This window comes from Peromyscus californicus, unplaced genomic scaffold (assembly GCF_007827085.1).
Source record: "Peromyscus californicus insignis strain IS unplaced genomic scaffold, ASM782708v3 Scaffold_2__1_contigs__length_46816999, whole genome shotgun sequence".
Classification (NCBI taxonomy): domain Eukaryota; kingdom Metazoa; phylum Chordata; class Mammalia; order Rodentia; family Cricetidae; genus Peromyscus; species Peromyscus californicus.
In genome coordinates this window covers 2,219,602-2,245,257 of record NW_026294540.1, presented here as the reverse complement: position 1 = coordinate 2,245,257, position 25,656 = coordinate 2,219,602, and the positions used below count along the sequence as shown (strand labels likewise).

The window sequence follows — 25,656 nt, the reverse complement described above, 5'->3', positions numbered from 1 at the left end:
TTCCTTCATTTCTGTATCCAGATCTTTTTGCTTTCTACCTGCAGGCCGCATTGTTTCTGGTGTCTCTCTCTGTAGATGGTGCCAGGCTCCCCCAGAGCCCACCCACAGCCTGCCTTTCTCTCTGGATAGTGATGCCCACAACAGATTCTACATCTGGGCAGAGGTGGTCCTGCCTGGGCGCTCTGTGGGGTGTCGGTGCCACCCAAGCCAAGCAACAGTTTGCGGGCCTGCGGAGCAACATGCCTAAGTTTTATTGTGACTGCTGTGATACGTATCTGACCCACGATTCTCCATCTGTGAGAAAGACACCCTGCAGTGGTCGGAAACACAAAGAGAATGTGAAAGACCACTACCAGAAATGGATGGAAGAGCAGGCCCAGAGCCTGACTGACAGAACAACGGCTGCATTTCAACAAGGAAAGATACCTCCAGCTCCATTCTCTGCTCCTCCTCCTGCAGGGGCCATGATCCCACCTCCCCGCAGTCTCCCGGGTCCTCCTCGCCCTGGCATGATGCCTGCACCCCACATGGGAGGCCCTCCCATGATGCCAATGATGGGCCCTCCTCCTCCTGGGATGATGCCCGTGGGACCTGCTCCTGGAATGAGGCCACCCATGGGAGGCCACATGCCCATGATGCCTCGGCCTCCAATGATGAGACCTCCTGCTCGGCCTATGATGGTGCCCACTCGGCCTGGCATGACTCGGCCAGACAGATAAGAGCAGAAAGGCTCTTTATCAGTTTTGTACTTCTTGTTCTGTTTCACCAGGAGATGACGGTGCTGAGCCTGAGTGTTTTCTAGCTGCGTGACAGGAAGGCTTCCCCTTCCTAACAGAGAGAAGTGGGACAAAAAAAGTGCAGCTTTTACTGATATTGTGAAATGTGAAAATAAAATTGTCAGTGGTTTTAGTTTAAAAAAAAAAGAAAGAAAGAAACAGTGTACTTAGCTTGTGCAAATGGACACACCGGTGCTAGACGCTCTGTCACTGAGTACAAGGGTACAACCGTTGGATGGACGTGGTTGGGGTTGGCTCTGCAGGGTGGGATGGTAAGTTGGATTCAGGTTTCTGTGCCCCTTGGATCCTTCCTTCCTACAACTCCTGACCAGCCTTCTCTGGATAGTGTGCTTGTTTCTGAAGCTCCATCAAGCTGTGGCCCCACAGAAATGCATTCCTGTAGGTAACCGATGGAGGGTAACAGTTGTTCTCAGTCAAATGCTGAGGCTGTTTTTTTTTTTTTTTTTTTTTTGCAGGGCTTCTCAGAGCCTTTAGTTTGTGAATACACACATGCATCCTATGATTACGAATCTTTAAATCTACCCTATGAAGGGTATGTAGGAGTCATAACTGTGTGGAATACAGGGTCAGGAAGACTGATATGATTTCTCTCTTCTTCACTTTACTGCAGGGGACTCTGAAGCTCAGAGAGGGACAGTAACCTGTCCAGGCCACACAGCATGATGGAGATCTGCACCCACAGCCTCACTGTCGGGGTGTCAGCAGGGAGGCACGCAACCCCCTTCCTTGTCCCAGTGGTTCTCACAGGAAGAGCTTGTAAAGGATACCCAGGATTCATGATATTACACGTAACTGCACATTGACGTTTCAAAGGGTCAAGAGTGCCGAAACCGGAAGGTGAGAGGTGCCACTGATGGGGGAGAGCAGGTGACGCCTCGTGCATGCTCCTGCTGGGGTCCACTGTTGAGAAAGCAAATTGGTGAATTAGAAGATAAAACAAGAAAAAAAATCTGCAGATTTGTGGCTAATATGGAGCAAGGTTCCTCCTCAGCTTTGCAGCTTGCACTCCAGAACCGGGATACTTATGCTGGGGTGAAGGGGTCACCGGGGACTCAGCCAGATCTGTGCAGCCTTCTGTGAATCTAGGTTGACTTATAAATAAAAAGCTAAAAAAAAAACAAAACCCAATATATGTAGTTTATACCAAACCAAACATCACTACATGCCAGCGCCATAAATAAATGGGCCAAAATATTTCAGGCCGCCATTCTGGTTAGCTTTGTCACCTTGACACAGTGTTGTCTTGATTGTTCAATGATGCCTACATTTTGTTTTGTGTTAGCCCGGAAGACTTTTCTTTCTGCTTCTGTTAGACCATGAGTATTAGATTACTGGAGGAAAGCTGGGGGTTTCATGGACACCTAAAAACAAATTCGTCTGTTCTGACGGGCTCAAGGCTTGTGCTTGTGAACGGGCAAACTGCGGAAGGTAAAGCTGTCACCGGTGGAGACCAATCCCTGACTGATCCAAACAGGCTGGACTTTGTTAGTCCGTGTGTGGGAAGTTCACGCCCCAGTAGAAGCCTGTCATGGGTGCCTGTCCATCTCCTCCCTACCTGCTCCACCCTTCTAGATCCCAGTGGGCGCTGGTGTACTAAGTGCTGCTCAGTCCTGCCTCAGGGCCTTTGCTCTGCTGCTCCTTCTGATTGTGTTGCTGAGCCTTCTAACCACTGTGTGTGTTACACACACACACTCACACACTCACACACACGCACTCACACACACACTCACACACTTACACACACACTCACACACACACACACACACACACACACACACACACACACACACACACACACACGGATATGCACACACATCATTTCCCATTCTCCCTTCTCTTGTCTCCAGTAGCCATTTGGCCAAGCCATTGTTGTATGGGCTTCAGTCTCTCAGCATCTAGGACTCCTGGTTCTGAGAGAGTCGCCTTTTGTTTCTCTCCCTCAGTGATATGGCTCAGCCACAGAAACGTTCTGAAAAGGACCAGGTGACTTTCCAAAAGGAAAGCTCGGGAGGTCTGGGGTCCCAGTGGGCCCTGCTCTTGCTCAGTTTCCCTGGGAGAAAGACACCGCCCACACCGTGAGCCTGTCCCTGGTGACTTCCTTCTGAGAGTTCATCCACAGAAGGATCACTAAGGGGTGGGGCTGGCTCCCAGAGAGGGGTCGGAACAGCATGTGCCGTGACATTGGAGATGAAGCCAGCAGGGTAATCTTGTCGCCTGAGCGTTGGAAGGTCACATGACACTGGGCGGCCTTCCCCAGACTCCAGCTGTTGCTGGCCCTCATGGGGCGTGAGGAGGCAGCTTTGTGGGTGGAGGTGAAGGTCACCCCTCTTTACCTGGTCTTTTGAATTCCTCTCTTGACTTTTTGATGGTTTAATCTCGATTGTCAACTTGATGGGATTTAAATCACCATGGAAACCGACCTCTGGGCCCGTCTATGAGGGAGTTTCTAGATGAGGTTAATTGAAGTAGGAAGACCCACCTGAATGTGGGCTGTGCCGCGGGTTGGGGTCTTTGACCGAGTGAAAAGGAGAGAGTGAGCTGAGCACCAGCCTTCATCTGCCTGCTTCCTGACTGTGGCACAGCGTCACCCTTGAGCCCGGATAAACAGCGGATCTATGTTGTGCCTTTGAAGCAGCCATGGTCCTTGTTAACCTGACACTCCACAGGGGGAAACTGAGGTTCAGAGAAAGCTGAGCGCCTTGCCCAGGGCTGCTCAGCCTGTATGTGGCCAGAGTGCTTTTAACTGCTTCTCGTCACTGCCTTGGTTTCCTCCCAACTTGTCCGAATTCACAGGCTTCATGTTGGGTGGCCACTGTTGCCTCCAGTGAAGAGGAAGGAAGGCCCAGGACTCTGCTTTTGTTTCTGTTGCTGTGATAAAACATCCCAACAAAAGCAACAGAATGGGGAGAAAGGCTTTATTTGCGCTCCGTCAGGAAGACACACATGCATGCCTACGGCTCAGCCCACTTCCTTCACTCTGGGAGAAGGCCAGGGAATGCTGCTACCCACAGTGGGCAGGATTTCCCACCTCAATTAACGTAATCAAGAGAATCCCCCACAGGGATGCCCACAGGCCAATCTTATCTAGACAACCCCTCGTTCAGACTCTTCCCAGGTGACTCTGCCTTGTGCCAAGTTGACAATGAAAACTAAGAGCCACTCAGTCTCTCCAGGTTCTGTCACCTGCTCACGGTGGTGGGCTTGTGTACTCTTTCTTCAGCTACTAACAATGTCGGCTGTGACTTCCAGTTTCTGGAAGCTGGTTAGAAATGGGGGGGGGGAGACCAGCCCCCACCTTTACCTGGGTACTCTTGAGGAGTGAGGGATAAGAGATTTAGATAGAAATATAGAGGGGAGAGAGAAAGACAGAAACACAGGATAGCCTCGGGAGGGCCTGGATCCTTATCCACCAGTCCAGAACTTTATTCAAAAGTCTTTTTATAACAATGCCAAGGGGCGAGGCAAAAGACCTCCGCCTGCTAGATACGACCAAGTATAGACCCTTCCAAACACCTGGTACCCAGGCCCGTGATCCAGTCATCCTCTTATGCAGTCCTGCTGGGTAAAGCAAGCTCAGATCTCACTAGGAAACCTCTGTGGGCTCCCGCAGAAATGCAGACTACTAGCCAGTGTCTCAGACTTCCAGAATTAGATGAAGTAGGGAAGCCCTGTGCTAAAGAGAAAGGAAGCCCTGAGGCGCATGGCCACACACCTGGTACTGACTTTGTAATTATCATTTGGGGTCTTCACATATGAAGGTGTGAAGGGGATGGCCAAGCCGAAGCCTTTGGGGGTGGCTAGCTGGAAGCCTTAGAACATGGGGACCTGTAGCTGGGCTTAGGCTACATCAAGAGGCCCTCTCTCTGTGCAATCACCAGAGCCTACAAGGGTAAGATCAAGGTCACCCTCCTGGGCATGCTCTGGAGGACAGACAGGGATGGGGGAGGTAGACACAGGAATGAGAAGAAGAAGGACGTGGTAGTCAGTGTTCACCACCATGTAATGAGTGGGAGGCTGTAGCATGAATCTTTTTTTTTTTTTGTTTTTTTTTTTGTTTTTTTTTTTTGTTTTTCGAGACAGGGTTTCTCTGTGTAGCTTTGCGCCTTTCCTGGGACTCACTTGGTAGCCCAGGCTGGCCTCGAACTCACAGAGATCCGCCTGGCTCTGCCTCCCAAGTGCTGGGATTAAAGGCGTGCGCCACCACCGCCCGGCAGTAGCATGAATCTTAACAGGTCTTATTAATAAAACAAACCTGGAGCCAGGTATTGGGGTAAATGCTGGAAGATCAGAGAAGCAGAACAAACCACAGCCACCTCACCTCGCTAGTTCCTCAGCTGATCCTGTTTCCTCAGACTGGAAGCCTCTGAGTCCTCATCTGAATGGATCTCAGCTGAGCTGTGCTGCTCAAAGCCTAAAAGCTTAACCAGCCAAAAGCTTCTAGTTTCTGGTCTTCACGCCTTATATACCTTTCTGCTTTCTACCATCACTTCCTGGGATTAAAGGCTCATGTAGCCATGCCTGGCTGTTTCCAGTGTGGCTTTAAACTCAGGGATCCGGATGGATCTCTGTCTCCCAAGTGATAGGATTAAAGGCATGTGTGCCACCATTTTCTGGCCTCTATATCTAGTGGCTGTTCTGTCTCTGACCCCAGATAAGTTTATTAGGGTGCACAATATTTTGGAGAACACAATACCCACACAGGAGGCAGGGCGGGTAGGTGGAGGCCAGCTGCAGGGAAGCCCAGGAAGGCAGGGAGTGTGACAGAGATCCAGGGGGAGCTGGTGGCTGGGGGAGTGGGGTAATGTCTTGCTTTGAAGTTCACTGGAATCCATCCATTGGAATCTGCAGCTCACAGAAGCCAGGCTGCCATCTTCATAGTCAGCCCAAGTCACCAGTGAGAAGATGGGCGATGCTTCCAGGGGAGCACTGAGTGGGGACCCATGTGGGTCAAAGTTCCCACTTCCCAGGTGAGGGATAAGCCGGGACATCAGGAGAAGCCCCTCCCCCTCTGACTCCTCTTTCTTTGCTTAGCTGCTCCAAGATTGCTGTGGTCCGATTGTTTTTTTAAAGATTTTATTTATTTATTATGTATACAGTGTTCTGCCTGCATGTATGTCTGCAGGCCAGAAGAGGGCGCCAAATCTCATTACAGATGGTTGTGAGCCACCATGTGGTTGCTGGGAACCTTATCATCTTACTTTAGAGGGGGAAGAGGGAGAGCAAGGAGCGGCAGGAAGGGAGTGTGGTATTGTGTTCCCCCAAATATTGTGCACCCTAATAAACTTACCTGGGGTCAGAGACAGAGCAGCCACAATATTAAACATAGAAGTTAGGCAGTGGTAGCACACGCCTTTAATCCTAGCATTCCAGAGGCAGAAATTCATGTGTTCAAGGATACAGACAGGCATGGTGACTCATCACACCTTTAATCCCAGGGAGTGATGGTAGAAAGCAGAAAGGTATATAAGGTGTGGAGACCAGAAACTAGAAGCATTTGGCTGGTTAAGCTTTCGGGCTCCTAGCAGCAGTTCAGCTGAGACCCATTTTGGATGAGGACTGAAAGCCTCCAGTCTGAGGAAACAAGACCAGCTGAGGATCTGGCGCGGTGAGATAGCTGTGGCTTGTTCTGTCTCTCTGATCTACCAGCATTGACCCCAATACCTGGCCTCGGGTTTGATTTTATTAATAAGAACTTTTAAGATTCATGCTACAAGGGAGAGAAGAGGGAGGGATGGCAGGGCTCTCTTAAGATCCTGTGGAGCTGGTAATTACAGGGGGAAAATGCTTTTTCTTTTCATTATTGTTGAGACAGGATCTTCCTAAGAAGCCCAGGCTGGCCTAGAACTCAAAATCTTCCTTCATCAGACTCCCAGACACACCTAGTTATCCTGAGTGAAACAGGTTTGAGTGTCCACGAGGTCCTCAGAGGTTCTCAGCTGAAGGAGCCGCTACTGTAGTTTGAACGTGTCCCCAGGGCTCACGGATTGAATGCAGAGTTTCCAGGTGATAGTACTCTGGGGGAAGGAGGCTCTTGGGAGGCAGTTGTTTCCAGGGCTGCAGCCCCATCCATGGACTGAGGCTGCGGTCTTTCCTGCTCGTTTCCTAACGGGAGCTGTCTGCCGTGGTTCCCCACGTGTATCCTCTTGATCACGGAGTTCCCAGACTCCAGAACTGGAGTCAAGGAAAGTCTGTTATAAACGATGGGGGAGGTGGCATTGAATGACACCTGGGGAAGGTGGCAGTTTATCCTGGGCAATCTTTCCCAAACAGAGAGGTGCCCTGGTGGGCAAGCTCATCTGCTTTCCCAGCTTGGAGTCCACATCTACGATTTGAGGGTACCAAAAGCTGAGAGGGTGGGAGATCTTGTCTTGGTCTCAAGAGGAGATGCTTTAAGTGTGTGAAACTGTCAATAGGCCGTGTGAGGGCTGGGAATCACCAGAACTCAGAATGCCAGTGGGCTGAGCTGAGACCAAGGGCTGGACCAGGGTGGAGCCAGGTGGCCTGGGCTTGGATTCCAGCCTTGGCCTGTGGTGTAGAAGCAGCTCCTCAACCTCCCCAGCCTCAGTTTCCTTACCTGTAGGATGGGAGCACCAAGGTGTCTTTGTCCCAGAGTGGATACGGTTGGAGTCAGTTGGGAAGCTCCAGTACTTGCTAGGCTGCACAAAGTTCTCAGGACATGTTCTCTGCTGTCCTGAGGCTTTGAGGTCCCCTGGGGGAGAGGGGTCAGGTGTGGCGGTCCGGTGTCCAGAGTGGCTAGAAAGGGGGAGGGTGAAGGGACCATGCCCAAATGGATCAGGATGGCTGGGGGTGGGGGCACACCCAAACCAGGAAGGCCTGGCATGTTGGGGGTACTTCCTGCTTCCCAGATGCTGAGCCTTCTGGGTACCTTCTCCCTCCTCCCCAAGTGTTTACCATTCTCTGCCTTAGCCCAGCATCCCAGCCCATCCCTCACTCACTATAAACACAAATCCTCTTATCTACCCGCTCTCACACACTTGGTCTCTGATTTACAGCGCATTCACAATCCTCTTCCCCGGTCCCGGCCCTTCCTGCCATAGATCTTCCAGGTATCTGCTTCCTGTGCCCCTCACTTTGCAGCCAGATCGATCCCCACTGGGGAGACAGGGCAGTTCCCAGCAACTCTTCCTCCAGGGAGCCTGGCCGTATTTCTTGCTAAGCTTCTGCAGGGCCTGTTGGGTTTCTCATTAGCTTTCTGCCCTGCTGTGGTGGTATTTCTTGTGCCTCAGTCACAAGCCCAGAGCTGCCTAGTAATTCTTAACCAGCAGGCATCCCAGGCATCCTTTCATTTCAGCGCCCCGCTCCTAGCTCCTTTGAGGAGGCTGGGGTGGGTGTGGGGACTCTGGCTCCCACATGTAAGTCCTGGGACGGGGAGGGTCCCTTGGCCTTGTGGGACTCAGCTCAGCTCGGTGTTTGGCGCCATCACCATGAGTCATGTGGTCCCTTAGTCTGAGTCATGAATACCTGGGCTCCCTGCTGTCCGGCTCCCTCTCTACTTCTGTCACTCAAAAGGCCAGGGCTGGCTCTGCTACAAACTTAGATGTAAGCCTGACTCAGTTTCCTCACCTCTGTCTGTCTGTCTCTCCCTCCATTCACGAAGCGTATAAACCTCAATGCACATCACGTGTATTCTGAATCCGTGGCAAGCCCAAGCACCTTCAACTCCTCTACCCACTGTGTGCTGAAGAAACCACCCGCCACAGTTTCACAGCTAGGAAGAAGAATCAGGCTTTGGACTCAGGGAGTTCTAGTCCAGCATGGATAGTCTAAGCGATGGCTAATTGGTTCTCTGGATGGATGGTCATGTGGTCGCCCTACAGTCTCCCAAAGCTGGTGTGATCAGTTTATCCTTGTCCGAGCTGAGTACCATCTACAGAGTTGCAGCAGAGCCTGAAGGGAGGTGGCTGTGCTCCCAGTGGAGTGTGGCTTAGCACGGACTGGTACATATTCTTGTTGTATGTTCTATGTAAGGATCCCTTAGAATGACCTCCTACCAGTCACTTTGTCCCCTGTGCCACCCTGATTCATAGTCACATCGAAGACCTTTGTGTGGCTTTCTCCACTCTGTCCAGACACCATCAACTAAAGTAACTGTTTAGACACCTCTGTGATTCTCCCTAAAGCTTTCTACATGTGGGAATCTCCCACGAACCTGGTTTTGATGATACCCTCTCCAAAGAGGAGACATCTGAATGTCAGTGGCCATGCTTGGATTCCAACACTGGCAGGGCTAGGGCTGACACAAATCGGCAGCCAGAGCTAGTACGGTATCGGGAAGTGAGATTTGCCTGGAACCACATCTCCTTAAGAACCACAAGATGATGAGGAGGATGCATGGAGTGTGCAGGAGGCTTCAGCAAGGCTTCATCTATTCAGAGAGGAAAGACATTTTCCAGTCTTGGGCCAGCTGGCCACACACCTGGGGGTGGGATACAGGGGTCGGGGACTGTGTTGGATAGGGACTGGGCAGCATGGGAGGGTCAGGACTTCCTTCTTTCTGAGACCCAGTTTAGCCCAATGACAATCACCCGGCGCCAGTCAGTGAACATGGAGCCTAGCAGAAGTTGGCTACAGCCACAGTCCAGGGGGGCCTGTTGCACGGCACCGTCCTCTGAGCAGAACAAGTGACATTGCCTAAGGCCATCTATGGGAGGAGGGGGACGGAGGTCATTGGACCCTCACCTGAGTGTCCAGCTACCCCTTCCAGCCACTTGTGTACACTTCCGCCATAACTACATGTGGTCTCCAGGTCTTGGGAGGAGCTAGTGGGAATAGGCTCCATCTGCACAGCCATGAGGGAATTATTGTCTATGTTGGGTGCTGACCTTTGTGTGCACTGCTTTAGGGCCACCCATGCTCTATCGGGAACTTAACAAACTCATCAGTTTCCCAGGGTGAACTTCGCTTTGTCCCTGGGACTGTAGAAGGAAGCAGTAGACACTTCCCGTCTAGTCTCCGAAGGGTGATGTAGTTGTTGATTTTTTTTTTTTTTATTAAACTCTTTGCTCTTTGGGAGCCTGCCATCCAGCTCCCAAATAAAAACTCAGAGTCTTATTCTTTCTCACGAAGGGCTGGCCTTCGCTTGGCTTGTTTCCAGCCAGCTTTTCTTAACTTAAATTATCCCCTTTACCATTTGCCTCCATGCTTTTACGTTTTCTACTCCATGGCTTGCTGTGTAGCTGGGAGGCTGGCCCCTGGAGTCCTCCTCCTTCTCCTTCTTTTGCTCTTTGATCTTCTCTTCTCAGATTTCTCCTCCTGTTTATTCTCTCTGCCTGCCAGCCCTGTCTATCCTTTCTTCTGCCTCGCTATTGGCCGTTCAGCTCTTTATTAAACCAACCAGGTGTTTTAGACAGGCAAAGTAACACAGCTTCACAGAATTAAACAAATGCAACATAAAAGAGTGCAATGTATCTTTGCATAATTAAACAAATGTTCCACAGCATAAACAAATGTAACACATCTTCAACTAATATTCCACAACAGGGTGATAATTCTTGCAACAGACCCTTTACCTGTTTCCACCTATTCATCTTGAGGGGAACACCTGCCCTCAGAGTACTCTGCCTGGGACATTGGTAAAGGGTCAAATGGGGTGGGCAGTGGGTGCCATTTCCTCTGCCCCCTTCCTTCTTAGCCATATACATATGTCTTTTGTTGCTAGTTCAGGTGGCTCCTGCACCAGGTGACTTAGGCCCGTACTCTGTGTTCCTCTGAGGGGTGTGTGTCTAAGTGACACTGAGGGTGACATTTCAGGACTTCTGCAGGACCCTAAGATGCTAGTAGAGATGTCTGAGGCTGGGGTACACGCCATTCCTGAGCCCACCACGGGGACCAGCCTGATCCTGCATCAGCTGAGACAGTTCTGAGTCAGAGCTGGTACCTGGGTGCTCAGGAGGTCCAGTACCCAATCCTGTGTTTCCCCAGGAATGACCACAAGATGATGAAAAGCCCCACCCCCACAGCCAGTGTTAGGGTTTCAGTGTGAACTGTTCCCAAGGGCACATGCTTTTTGGTTCTCAGCAGGTGTTTTGGGAGCATGGGGAAACCTTTGGGAGGTGGGGCCTGTTTGGCACAAGTAGTTAACCAGGGCCAGCCTGTGCAGGTTATACCCGCTTCTGCCTCCTCTGCTTCCTGGTTGGCCACCATGTGAGGAGTCTCTGCCACCATGAAGTGAGCCGGGCCCTCCTCACCATGATGATGGGTTCCATTGAAAGTATGAACTTGTGAACCAAAGGCTCTTCCGTCCCTGAGATAAACCTGACCACGGTCCTCAGGCCTTTGGGACTGGTGTGTGGGAGGAATGTGGAGAGTTTGGAGTCATGGGTTCCTCAGGCCTTTGGGACTGGTGTGTGGGAGGAATGTGGAGAGTTTGGAGTCATGGGTTAAAGGAGCCAACTATCTCTGATAGTTCAGCAGAGCAACAGGGCACCCTGCAGAAGCCCACAGAAGTTACAGAAGCTCACAGAAGCCCAGAAGCCCACAGAAGCCCACAGAAGCCCCACAGAAACACTGGGAGAAGTGCGGGTAGCAAAGACTATGTTCATGAGGCTTCAAAGGGACACAAGGACTCTAACAAGAAAGGCCAGAAGCCACTCATGCCACATTCTAGAAAAGCCTGGCTATATTCTGTCCATGTCCTGAACAATTTCAATGCAGTTGAACTTAAAAAAGTCAAGGACCAGATTCTTTGGTAGAGGGAATTTCACAACATCAGACGTTCTGGTGGTGGCATGGTTGCTACTCACTGCTTTAGTCAGATTGACAGTGGGGTCTAGAGCAAAGAGTAAAGGACGTGAAAAGTGGTGAAAACACAGTGTGGTGAGGAGAGGGGCATGAGTTACAGCGAAGCCTATAGACAAGGCAGGTGTGGATGAAGTGGTGGCTAAATTATAATTAAAAGGATTACAGTGTTACAGAGGCACTATGTACTGGGACAACAGGAAAAGTGACCTCAGCATGCAAACAAGTTTGGAAGGCTTTCCTTTACAAGTGAGAGTACTTGATGTAATAGAGTTGGAGGGGCTCCCTGATCCAAATGGGCCATGAAGGGGAGTGTGTTCCATCTTCCAGGCATTCAAAGGCCACTGCAGCCATGGTAACCGGGACCTGGCTACTTCTGAAGCTGGCTCTTGGTGTTGTCTGGGAGGCACTGGTTTTGGAGGCATGTTGAGTGGCGGAGTTACAGGGCCATGGGTGCTTGCACTGAGGCTCTGTGAAAGAGCCACAAGGCTGGGAAATATTCAACAGAGTGGGGCTCCCCGCCAGAAGGCTGTAAAGGGCCATCTTGTGAATCAGTTATTGTGAAACCTCGATTTCCCAGGAAACCCCAGGATATTGCAGGTGCCAGGAATGTGGGATGTTTGCTGAGGAAATGAGTGGAATGGGTCCAAGAGAAAGCCTATGTGTATCACAGACTGTGAGACCTGAAGGACAGAGCTATGCAGGACTGCTGGATCTCACACGATGGATGTCTCACATGCCCTGAATGGCTAGATATGGAACTGAAGGATTTCAAGCTTGCCTGCTGGGTTCTGGTCTTACTTTGATTTGCCTTTCTTGTTACCTCACTCCCCTTTTGGAGTGGGGCTATTTGTATATTGCAAATGAACTATTTTTTTTGGGGGGGAGGGGCCTTCTTGCTGTTTTATAGAGACTCACTGTCTAGAGGCTCAGTAGAGACTTTGGCCTTTTGAATAGTGTTGAGACTTTTAAAACTGGGGGGACTTCTGAGCTGGGATTAAATGAAGTTTGTATTATGGCCATGTACCTTTGGGGGCCAGGGAAGAGTGCAAAACCTTGAATCTGGATCCCATAGTCTCTTGCTTTGAACATTCAGGCCCCAACTTGTGGGACTATTTTGAAGGTTATGGAACCTTTTGGGGCGGGGCCTGGCTGGCAGAAGCAGATTACTCAAGGCTGACCTTTGAGAGTCATTCCTGCATCTGGTTCTGGCCCATATTACCACTTAAGATGTCACCACTGTGTACTCCATGGACAGAACTGTCCCATGTCCTCTCCATTACAATGGATTGAAGTTTCTCCCAGAAACTATGAGCCAAACAGATCTTTTGTCCCTCAGGTCATTTCTGTTAGGTGTTTTGTCACAGTGACTGGCACATCCAGACAGTTCTCTGAAGGCATAGATGGATTTTTCTTTGGGCTGCCACCTCACACACACAAAAGAACCCAACATGGAGACTTATTATTATAAAAGATCAGCCTATAGCTTAGGCTTGTCCCACTAGCTCTTAGAACTTAAATTAATCCGTTTCTATTCATCTACATGTTGCCATGTGAATCATGGCTTTTACCTCTCCTCCATGTCTTGCTTCCTCTGCATCTGGCTGGTGATTCTGCCTTTCTTCTTCCCTGAGACCTCTCTGTCCCCAGAAGTCTCACCTAACCTCTTCCTACCTAGCTATTGGACACTCAGCTCTTTATTAAACCAGCCACAGTGACACATCTTCACACAGTGCAAAGGACTATTATGCAACATGAAGGTGCATTTTTTCCACCCTCTTCCTTCTCCATGGCAGACAGGAGATGGAGAGGGCCAGAGACTTAGCCATTGACCCCAGATCTAGCCCAACTCAGGTTCTCATTTGCTGGGTCACAAACCTCTCTAGGCCTTGTGTTTAACTCAATGATATTGTTGATCCCACCCTGGAGGATGTTAGGGGTTAAATGATGGGTTGGATGCAGCCCAGGATCTGGCCTGATGGTACCTGCAACAGATGCTAGAACTGTAAGAGGAAGCAGGCAGAGTTCCCTTGAACAGTCAGCTCTCGGGGTGGAAGATGCCTTAGTCACTGGGCGTGCCTCTTTTCTTTTCCATTTTCCTCAACTTCCCCATCTGGAAAATGGGGGCTGGTTGAGGGAACCAGGCCATGGGTATTGGTATTCTTTACCATCAGGCGTTCACACAGGTGCTGGGGACCAAGGAGCTCAGGCTACTGGTCCTATCTTGCCATCAGGAAGGGGGTTCAGTCCAGCTAGCAAGGACCCCATGGCTCTTATTCCCAAGTTATCCTCAGCCCCCAGACCCTGGTTTCTGTGTGGCATAGGATGGGCGCTGATTAGACACCAGGTGGGCACAGTAACTTCCTGTGATGCGTTTTACTTGGACGGCTTCATGGATGACCTACACCTTCTATTCAGGTTGCAGTGAGAGCTGTGTGACTTGTCTACACAGCATCGCCTTCACAGCCGAGCTGGGGATCAGACCCCGAGCCTTGTGCATGCTAAGCATGTGTTCTACTACTGAACTGCACCTTAGATCCTAAGTTGGGATACTTTTTTAATGGCTTAGTAAAGGAATTATGTACTTATTAGCTTTCTTGTCACTGTGACAAAACCCCTGAGAGAACACATTAAAAAGAAGGGCGGATTTTGGCTCATAGATTTAGAGGCTTCAGTCCGTGCTGCTTGGGTGTATGCACTTGGCCAGGGCCTCGTGGCAGAGGAAGTGTGATCCCTGAGGACAGCTGCATACTTCAGAGAGAGACAGAATGGCCAAGGATAATATACTCCAAGTATCCACCTCCCGAGACCCACTTCCTCCACCTACATCTCATCTCTCAAAGTTTCCACAGCCTCCCAAACAGCATCACCTTCAGGGGACCAAGTGTTGAACACAGGAGCCTGTGGGGGACATTTCACACTAAAAGTGTAAAATAAATTATTTACAAAGCTGTAGGGCCCGATGCAGGAAGCCACACAGAGTTCCTAGGACCAAGCACCATGGGGGGCGCCATCTCCATCCTGCCCAGAGGAAGGGTTAAGAGTGCTGTGTGGACCTTCTGCAGGGTGGGGACTAAAGACTCCAGTGCATCTTACCTTCCCTCTGACTTCCTTCCAGGACAGAACCCAACCTCGAGGCAGAGGGCAAAGCGGCTCACCGTGGTCCGCAAGGGGCAGCATGGGTGAGGGAAGCGAGCGGCGTGGCTTCAGTTCTCCCTAACTTCCAACTTGGTGTCAGTGGATTTACAGATCTGATGTGCACGTTTCCCCCTCCCCGCCTCTCTTTCTCTCCCCCCTCGTTCCCCCCTGCCCCTGTGGGATGCTGACAGCAGAAAAAGATAGACAGTATTTCTACCATGATCTAAGGGCGGCAAGCGCGGTTGTCTCCCAAGAAGGCGCCGCGGGGATGTAAGATTTCTCTCCTCACTGTCAATGCTGGTCTTTGTGGATGTTGGTTGTGGCTTTTACAGAAGTCCCCATGGAGCAATGATTTTCAAAGGAGGGCGATGTAGCCGCCTCCTCCCGGAGGACGTTTGTCATCATCTGGAGACAAGCTTGGTTGTCACCAGTTTTGGGGGAGGGGAACTGTTGGCATCCCTCCACTCCAGTATTTAGTGCCAAGCCCAGAGCCCTCCTGTAGAGGGAGTGGACTCTGGGCATTTGAATCCCCCTGTACCGTCAAACAGTACAGCTCAGACTCTTGAGAACCCACCACTGGTTCTCAAGCCAAGGATGTCTAGGATTAATCTGAGTTCCTCTCCCTGTGTGACTCTGGAGTCCCCAAGGTGGGATGGGCTCAACTGCTGTGGATTTCCGTGCCCTCCATAGCCATGGGATACCTGCCTGCTCAGGGTGGGAGCTTCCTGTGGTACTGGCCCCACCCCTCACCTGCTGTGTGAGCAGGTGCTGGGGTTAGCCATGATGGTCCTCCAAGATGCAGCCACAAGCTGCTCTAGAAGACCTTCCCAGGCGGCCTTTGCCTCACCTTGGCCTTTGAGCTTCTTCCCCATGCCCATGACATGGCATGGCATCTCGGTATTTCATCCCACATGCTTGCTTGCTTCTCTCTCCGAGACCAGAAGGACCTGGATAGCAGCAATCTTGGCAGTTTCTCTTTGCAAACGAGAGAGAGAGAGAGAGAGAGAGAGAGAGAGAGAGAGAGAGAGAGAGAGAGAGAGAGAGAGAGAGAGAGAGAATGGGAATTGGGATCCAGTGCTATTCAATTGATTTCTGACCCTGCCACATACAAATGCTGATCTCAGGAAGACCATTAATGTCTCTGTGTTGGAACACAGTGGCCTCAATTCTTTACTCTCTTTTTTACAAGGTCCTTGGCCATGTGACTTTGCAGTTCATACCATTGAAGGACAGTTTACATTTCCCTAACCTGTACTTTGAGGAGGAAGCAGTGTGGTTGTTCCAAATGATATCTTGCATGCTTCTGCCCATTCCCCCATCTGTCTCAAGACCACCCTCAGGGTGGGTGCTGAACCCCAGAGGGCTGAGAGGCACCTGAAGCCAAGTTACTTCAGATGAGCTACCCAGACAGAACCCAGCCTTGAGAAACCAGCCCTGAGCTGATTTAAAGTTTCAGATCATTTGTTACTCAACAGTAGCTGATAAATACACTCCCTGAGAATTTCCACTAACATTCTTGGGGCTGTTTTGTGGATGAACGACAACCTCCGTGCCCGGTTTGCCTTAAGTGTTAAAAACCAGCAGCTGCCCATTCCCCAGAAAGTCCAGTGTAGATTTACCATAATCTTAAGCTCTTGTCTTGTTGTGATGAAATGCCAGACAAAGGCATCTTAAGGAGAAGGGGTTTATTTCTGTTCACAGTCCATCATGGTGGGGAAGTCCTACAGCAATGGCTCATGGTGCATCCATAGTCAGAAGGAAGAGTGCAATGGATGACTGGGATCAGCTTGGTTTTCCCAGTTTATACAGCCCAGGGCCCAAGCCTGGGGAACGACGCCACCTGCTTTCAGGGTAGGTCTTCCTACCTCAGTTAACACAAGCAGGATAGTCTTGCCCAGAGGCTGCTCTCACAGGTGAGTCTGGGTCCTGTCATGTTGATAATCATTGCTAACCCTTGTCCTGGTTGGTTTCTGTCAGCTTGAGTTATAGCTGGAAAGAGGGGATCTTAATGGAGAAAACACCTCCTTTAAGATTGGTGGGCAAGCCGGGCGGTGGTGGCGCACGCCTTTAATCCCAGCACTCGGGAGGCAGAGGCAGGCGGATCTCTGTGAGTTCGAGGCCAGCCTGGGCTACCAAGTGAGTCCCAGGAAAGGCGCAAAGCTGCACAGAGAAACCCTGTCTCGAAAAACCAAAAAAAAAAAAAAAAAAAAAAAAAAAAAAAAAAGATTGGTGGGCAAGGGGGCTGGAGAGATGGCCCAACAGTTAAGAGCACTAGCTGTTCTTCCAGAGGTCCTGAGTTCAATTCCCAGCAACCACATGGTGGCTCACAACCATCTGTAATGAGATCTGGTGCCCTCTTCTGGCCTGCATGCATACATGCAGACAGAATACTGTATACATAATAAATAAATAAATCTTTAAAAAAAAAGAAGCCAAAAAAGATTGGTGGACAAGCCACGGGGCATTTTCTTGGTTAATGATTGATGTGGGAGGGCCCAGCCCACTGGGGGTGGTGCCGTCCCTGGGCAGGTGGTCCTGGGTTGTGTAAGAGAGCATGAGAAGCAACCAATGTCAGCATTCCTTCATGGCTTCAGCTTCAGGCTCTGACTTGAGTTCCTGCCCATGGGCCTGCCTGCAGCCATCAGTGCTGTGTTGGACAGCACAAGCCCTCCCTTAGGGCACAAGGCCACAGCCACACACAGCTTCCTGGGCTGTGATGGCTGTGCAGAGAGAGATGCTGGGGTCCCCAGTCCATCTGTGGTCCATGGGCACGTGCACAGAGTCCCTGCCCATCCTTCAGCAGCCCACAGAAGTACAGCTGTTGAACTCTGGTGACAATTTACTGCAGTGGGAAGGTTTGGTTAAAGCATGCCAAGGGAACAGGTGCTTCATGTGGAGTCCAGGAGAGAGCAGAGCGGGTTTTGGGGCATCCTGCCCTGGGTCACCCAATGGGTGCTCTTGATTCCCACCAGTGTGAAACAATGCATTCCAGCATTGAGGAGCACAGATTCTCACTGGAGCCGTGGTGAGAGGGGCAGTCAGTCACCGATGTGGCAATTAGATACTCGGTCCCCAGCCTTGGCAGAGGTTAGATAACACACAGCGATTCCCATCCGCTGAGCCTAGGCTTTTGAGTCTGAGGTAAGGGCTGCGTGTGCTCCAGCTCCCAGAGGTGACCATGGGGGATAACATGCCTTCTGTGATTGTCATCTGAAGTCCAGGTGGATCTGTGGGGTGTGCACACAGCACACCTCCCCCGGCACCCAGGTCCTTCTGATTGTACTTGTCTCTCTGGAAACACCCCAGACAGATTCACCTAAAATACTGCATCCCCGGCCATCTCAGGCATTCCCTCAGCTAGTGAGGCTCTGTATTAAACTTGGCTCTCTGGAAGATGAGGAGAGAGTGTGACTGGCCCTGCCTATGTCTCCATATCGCACCCCACCATTATCTCTGCAGCATTGAGACTTGGAGCGTTCATCTGTCGCTTGCTTCTGTCTGATGTGTCTGTGATCTGTAGACTCCACTGGAGGCCAAATGTGACTTGGGGCTGTCTTCAGTCTTCCCACAGTAGCAGAGCTAGAGTGAGGTACCATCCCAGGCACAGCATGGAAGCGGGGGCTAAGCCCTTAGTTCTCAATAATAGAAACAAATGATACTTTATTTTTAAAAGAGATGTATCTATTTATTTTATTTTTAATTAATTAATTTGTTTATTTACTCCTCTCTCTCTCTCTCTCTCTCTCTCTCTCTCTCTCTCTCTCTCTGTCTCTCTCTCCCTGCACAGATCCTCTGGAGTTGGAGTTACAGATGGTTGAGTCACCCAATGGATGTGGGTGGGAACAGTAAGCACCCCTAACCACCTCTCTAGCCCCAACACATATTTTAGTGAAACAGTATCTACGAGAATGCAAACATTCACTAGAAATAAAACAGTTAAATGAAGACTTTGTCAAAGCAATAGTTTCTCTCTTTATCCCCTGGGTCCAGTGCTGTTGGCTCTCGTCACCTGTGCTGGCTTTGTGTTTGTGTAGAACAGTGGTTCTCAACCCATGGGTCGTGACCCCTTGGGGGTTTCCTATATCAGATATCCTGAATACCAGATATTTACATTATAATTCATAACAGCAGCAGAATGACAGTTATGAAGTAGCAACGAGAGTAATGGTATGGTTGGGGGTCACCACACCACGAGGAACTGCATCAAAGGGTCACAGCGTTAGGAAGGTTGAGAACCACCGTTGTAGAAGATTCCTGTATAACCTTGCACTCTGTGGTGGTGCCCCTTCAGGTTCATCCCAAGGAAGCTGCCTTGAGCACCTCTCCCTGGTCCCCACTAGCAGATGCCCCCCTATAAATGTTCACTGGAGAGTTCTGTGAGATGTGAACACGAGTGTTTTGCAGAGGGGACACTTGAGTGGACATCTTGGAGACACAGCAGTGAGGCTGGGGTTTGCTCCTAGATTTTCTCTCTGCACACCCTGGGCATCTGTGCCCTGCGTCCACCTTGCCTTTGAGCAGCTCATCCCAGACTGGACCATCTCAGGGGACTCCTCCAGGGGGTGACCCAGTCAGTGGAGGCCAGTGATGGAGAGAAAGGTTCAGAGCTGGAGACGGTGGAAGTTACTGAGCTGGAAAAATGAAAATGCACATTCTGGGCCAGACAAGCTCCTGCCTTTGTCACTCACTGTAAATTGTCCCCCAATCACGGGGCTGACAGAGACGGATACCCAACCTCGCAGCACAATTAAGCGTTCTCAGGCGTCTCGTGGGGGAAGGAGGCTGTGGGTTTACTTAAAAATGCTTGGGGGTAATTTTCTAATGTCCCCTCCACCCTTATCGAGGCTCTGCTCCAGCTCCCATCATATGTAATTCCTAATGATTCTCTGTTATGTCCTGTTTTATTAAAGCGTCATTGAACTATACCCTATTGATTTAGATTTCACAGACAATTGAAATTTAAATTGACTCCAAATTGAATGTCTCCGTGTAATCTCTGTTCTGCAATAAAGATGGATAAAATGCTTCTATTTTTGATAACAAGCTATACTGGAGGCACATTTTAATTTTGGGAAGGGAAGAAAAAAAATGTGACAGCCTTAACTTCTTTGAAAAGTGGCTGACAGTTTGGGGCATACGAAGCTGTTTTTTCTTGTTTTTCTCTGGGACACGATGGCCGAGCTAGGGAATTCTGGGATGTCTAGCTGGCTCAGAGAAGGAAGGTGAAGGAGATGAATCTGGACCATTCATAATTTTTTTTCCTTGTTCTGAGAGTGTGAACACACTCCCCATCATGGTGCCCATAACTCCAGGCCCCTGTCACCTGGGTTGTGAACTGAAAGCCACCATGCACACAAGAGAGAGACATCATGGCAGCCAGACAAAGGAGGCAGCCTCGTGAGTAACTCCTGCCCTCACCAAGTCAGAGGCTTCCTGGCCACAGTGACTCTTAGGGATGGTTGAGGGCCAACTTGACAGGATTGTGACCTGCCCAGGACATGTGAACTGTACCTCTAGGCCTGTGTGTGTGGGCTGTTTCAGCATGGGGGACAGTGATGGGCCAGGAAAGACTCGCTGGGATGTGAGCGGCACCTTCCGACAGACTCCTGCCCGGATGGAACAGAACGGGTCCGAAGGCAGGCTGGTCCCTCAGCTCTGCTCTTCCCAACTGTGTCTGTCGCCAACGCCGCTGCGTGCAGATATCATCCCCAATTCCTCCAGCCTTCCAGCCCAGAGTCACACCACCTCAGTCTCCAGAGAGCGTCTAGACCATCAGCTTCAGACTGTCCAACCTCCCAGGTCCCCCTTGTGCAGGGGTTTCAGGCTGAGCAGTCACAGCTTCTCCGGATCTCCAACCTGGAGACGCCCATTGTTGGACCACATACCCTCCTACTGTGCGAGCCAATAATGCTGCAGTCACACACGTTCTACCACTTCCCTGCTGGAGGACCCTAACAAGGCGTGTACCACTCCTGTCTCTTCCCTCGGTTGGTGGGATTAGAGGCTGCGGCAGGGAAGAGGAAGAGAAAAACGGGTGTTGTCTGTGGCTTCTCCCAGAGAGGTAAATCGAGGCAGTGTCTACCCTGAGCTGGGAGACTGAAACTGAGCTTCTGTCAGGGCTGTTCCTTGTGAGCAATCCTTTGTTTCCAGGAGGTTCTAGATCAGTGGTTCTCAGTCTTCCTACTGCTGAGACCCTTTAACACAGTTCCTCATGTGGTGGTGACCCCCCAACCATAAAATTATTTTCGTTGCTACTTCAGAACTGTAATTTTGCTACGGTTATGAATCGTAATGTAAATATCTGATATGTAACCCCAAAGGGGTCACGACTCACACAGGTTGAGAACGGCAGTTCTAGGGTCTGTCAAATCTGACCCCTCCTCAGGATCCAGGAGAGACCGTGGATGGCTCGTTTCCCATCTCTACTGCATTGGCTGGAGCTTGCTGCCCTGAGCAGCGTGGATTCAGAGTCTTGTGGGCGCTGCTGACGGACCAGCAGAGCCAAGCTCCTCTGTTTTTCGAGACAGAGTTTCTCCGTGTGTATCCCTGGCTGTCCTGGAACTCACAGAGATCTGTCTGTCCTTGCTTCCTGAGTGCTGGGATTCAAGGCATGCGCCACCACGGCTCAGCTCCTCTGGGGTTTTGGAAGTTGATGTTCCCTTCCCTTCTCCAGCCACAGGGTCTCTGACTTGTGAACTGCTTCCTCCATCTTTAAGGCCAAGAGGAATCATCTCGCTCTGAGCTCGGTGTCGTCGCCATCTTCATACCTGACTTTTGCTGTCTCTTCTGTCCACAAATGAAGAATAATCACACCAGCCCATCTCAGTGACTCTTGTCGCCACAACAAAATGCCCTGACAGGAGCAACTGAAGGGAGGTGGGGTCTATTCTGGTCACAGTTGGAGGGCACAGCCTGTCATGGAGGGCAGGGCAGCAGGAACGTCCGGAAGCAGACAGGGATGAGTTCTTGTGTTCAGCGATTTTGTTCTTTTCATACAGTCCAGGATCCCAGCCCGGGGACTAGTGCCGCCCACAGTGGGAAGGTCCTCCTACCTCAATTAACCTATTCAAGACAATCCCCCACAGGCATGGCCGAGGCCTGACTCCCAGGTAGGTCTCATCTAGCTGATAATTGAGATCAACCATCACACAGCCCAAGGGCCCTAACTTGGAAGGCCTGGTGCCATTTCAGGTGACTGATGATGGAATCTAAAGATTAGGGTGTGTACCTCTCCTAGGGGGACGTTTTTCAGTCGACAATGTTGCCACAACACAACACTTGACAGAAATGACTTAATCAGGGGGTGGGTTTTGTCCTGGGTTATGGTTTCAATATTGTGGCGGGAAAGGCGTGACCGTGCAGCTCTGGCTACGGTGATGGGAGTCTCAGCAGGAGGTTATTCACACCACAGAGGGCCAGGAAACAGCCTTAAGAACTGGGGGGCGGGTCCAACCTTCAGAGCTGGCCTCTGGGGACCTGCTTTCTGCACCACGGCTTTCCAAAGTAGTGGTGGGAATATAATCCTGTGGGGACATTCTATGGGGCTGTCTTAGTTAGGGTTTCTATTGCTGTGAAGAGACACCATGACCACAGCAACTCTTATGAAGGAAAACATTTACGGGGTGGCTTACAGCTCAGGGGTTTAGTCCATTATCATCATGGCAGAAAACATGGCGGCAGGCAGGCATGGTGCTGGAGAAGGAGCTGAGAGTTTACAGCTTGATCGGCAGGCAGCAGGAAGTGAACTATGTGTCATACTAAGCAAATCTTGAGCAAAGGAGACCTCAAAGCCCACCTCCACTGTGACACACTTCCTTAAACAAGGCCATACCTACTCCAACAAAGCCACGGCCCCTTATAATGCCACTCCCTATGAGCTTATGGGGTCAATTACATTCAAACCACAGCAGGGGCCTTGGCTCACCTCACCTGCACCCCAGCTGTGGGCCTTGCCCTCACACCCCCTGCAGCTCTGCCAATATGGCAGCCTCTAGTGGAGATGAGAATTTTGAGCTTCTGGTGTTCTCCAGGCAGTGGGGACCAAGGGACCTTTGGACACCGAGGCAAATATGAGAAACCTAGACTCTGTCCAGTTATCTCTCCCTCACCTGGTAGTCTAATAAAGGAAACAGAAAACCCACCCAGGCTGTACTTCTTACGGGTGCCATAACCTTCTGAAACAGCACCACCAGCTGGCAACCAAACGTACAAACCATGTGAGCCTGTTGGGGACCATTCCCGTTCAAACTCGACGGCTTGTGATTCTGAATTCATAAAAATGTGGTGACACCACAGTACATTGCTAAAGGTGAGCACCAGCCAGTGTGTTCATAGTGTCTTGGGGTTAAACAAGGGTGTGTGTGGGTGTGGGTGTGTGTGATGCATGTGTATGTGTTGTGTGTGATGTATGTTGTGTGTGATGTATGTGTTGTATGTGATGTATGTTGTGTGTGGTGTGTGTGTGTTAGTGTTGTGTGTGATGTATGGTGTGTGTGTGTGTTGTGTGTGATATATGTGTTGCGTGTGTGTGTGTGTTGCGTGTGTGTGTGTGTGTGTGTGTGTGTGTGTGTGTGTGTGTGTATCAGTTCAGACCCACACTGGGGACACCAGGCACGGCTTCCTGAAGGGAGTGATCTCTGAGTTGACGTCTGCGGGGTCAGGAGGAGTCACCCTGGAGAGGGTGATAGACTTGAAACTTTGGAGGAGAGGGAAGGATAAATGCAAAAGTCCTGGGGAGGAGAGAGAGACAGAGACAGACAGACAGACAGACAGACACACACACACACAGAGAGAGAGAGAGAGAGAGAGAGAGAGAGAGAGAGAGAGAGAGAGAGAGAGATTGATTTCAGGAACTGACGGACGCCCAGGCTGATGAGGGTGCTGATTTTAAAGGGAGGTGTGTCAGAAGTGGCTGAGGTCTCCAAATGTTTACACACACACACACACACACACACACACACACACACACAGAGCTTTGCACTTTACCAAGACTCCCTGCAGCTTTGCCCACTTCCCCACCCGGAGTTCTGACGGTCGAATCCCAGGACCCCACACGGTGTCAGCAGGAACGAATGAGGTTAGAGAGAGGTCTGAATACCACGGTGGGCAGTCCAGTCTGTGTCGAGGGCAGGTGACCCGTGGCTGGGCCAAGCTCTGTCTCAGACTGTGGAGGATCAAGTGGAGGTTATGAGGCCATGCTGGACGCTGGAAGATCTCCTTAAGTGTCCCTTACCCCGGTAGTCCCGACCAGCTGGCTCCTGCCCGCCTTGGTGTTTTTGGGTTCTGGTCCCTCCCTGGCCGAAATGCTGGGCCCCAGCCTGAACCCGAGGCTCTCTGTGCATCTTTCAGCCCGGATGAACAGCATGTTGGGAGCGTAACCTGGGAGTGTCTTCTGATCTGTGAGCTGAATGAACCCCTTTGAAGACATCAAGTGTGCTATCCAGTTACTGCTGCGGGCGGATACAGCCCTGGGGCATCTCCCCTCTCCCATTCCTTTCTGCTCCCCTCCAGTTCCCACCTCTGTGTCCCCCCATCATTTCGTCCCTCTGTGTCATCTCACACACTCTATCCTCTCCACTGCGGGTCACTCCCTCCCCCACCCATTTCCTGCTGTGTCTCACTGTCCCCTGGCCACATCCCATGTACCCCTCATGCCTGGCCACACTTTCATGGTGCCTCAGGGTGCTGCCAAGTCCTGAACTTGTCGTGACAAGACAGTTCCAGGTTCTCACTTCAGAGGTGGAAAACACATGTCCTGACTGACCAGGGTGTGCTCCTTCTCCCTGGGGCCTGAATTCGGGTCACAGGATTAGCAGTGACGGTGCTTCCCATCTGGAGAAGATCTGGGATGCACTGAAGGGACACTCGGTCGAAGAGAGAGGGTGACCCTGCTCAACCATCTGCTGGTGGCTATCCCTGGAGCTATGCCAGACCCTCCTGACTTACCCACACACTGGGGTAGCCTGGGTCTGAGGAGGGACCCTGAGAGACACTGGACTCCGTGGTCTCCATTTCCGGCTGTCCCTCTCCCATGTCTGCCGAGGACCTCAGCAACCTCCATCAGGTTTCCAGTCTCACAGAAACCTGGCCAAGCTCCAGGCCACTCAGCCTGGTTAAACATGAGATGTGTACCTAACCAGCTGCAGAGTCCCCAGGACGTCTGGAGGCTGGACCTCACATCCATCCCCGTGACCCCCGTGAGGTTCTGCTCTCTGCTGTCCCTTGGCTAGCCCTCCTCCCCGGGCCGTGTCCTGCTCAACCTTGAATCTCCTGGGCTCAAGGAGTGGGAAGCACCTGGCACATAATTGCAGCTTAATAAACGAATCAATCCTCATTAGGGTTTGATTGGCCATTAGCCTCATTATCCTGAAAGCAGAAGCCTAGGGAGGCTTCCAGAATGCCGATGCAGACAGAGAGACCCATGGGAGTGAGTCCTCCAGCCACCGCTTGTGACATCTAGAGGAGTGAGTCTTAACAGAGATGACCTTGACCAGCCATCCTCAGTTTGGGGCACACCTCAGATTTATTAGTAAGCCTGAGAAACACAGGGGGCCAGGAGCCATTGAGAATAGTTACACAATTGTGGTGGTGGTGGTGTTGGGGCACCAGTGGTTGTGGGCTCCTCTGGGCTGGTGTGCAGCTTAGTGACAGAGTGCTCATCGAGCCCATGCAGGGTACTGGGTGCTGTCTGAGTGGGCTGGGTACTTCCTTCTTAACCTCTCCTACAAAGGCAGAGGTTTGAGTATCAGAGCTTTGCCTTGTTTGGCAATCCGAGAGAACTTGCATTTTTTTTTGGTGCCCTTGAGGTAAGGCTGACACTGACATTGGGCATCCCAGAGCCAGCATCCAGAGCCTCCTTAACCCAGAGGATGGGTAGGCTCCTTCGTCTCTCCCATGTTGTGTAGCAATTGAGAGAAGACCATCCATCCCGCAGGGAAGCTCTCCAAGACACAGGATGGTCCAA

General features: G+C 50.9%; 1 protein-coding gene across 1 annotated transcript; it reads left to right on the top strand.

Moving 5' to 3' along the window:
• The first annotated feature begins 230 nt into the window (after positions 1 to 230).
• LOC128120582 (U1 small nuclear ribonucleoprotein C-like) lies at positions 231 to 856 on the top strand. Its single transcript, XM_052754740.1, has one exon. It carries the CDS (start codon positions 240 to 242, stop codon positions 717 to 719), a length of 480 nt encoding a protein of 159 aa, XP_052610700.1. The 5' UTR covers positions 231 to 239; the 3' UTR covers positions 720 to 856.
• Positions 857 to 25,656: the final 24,800 nt, after the last annotated feature.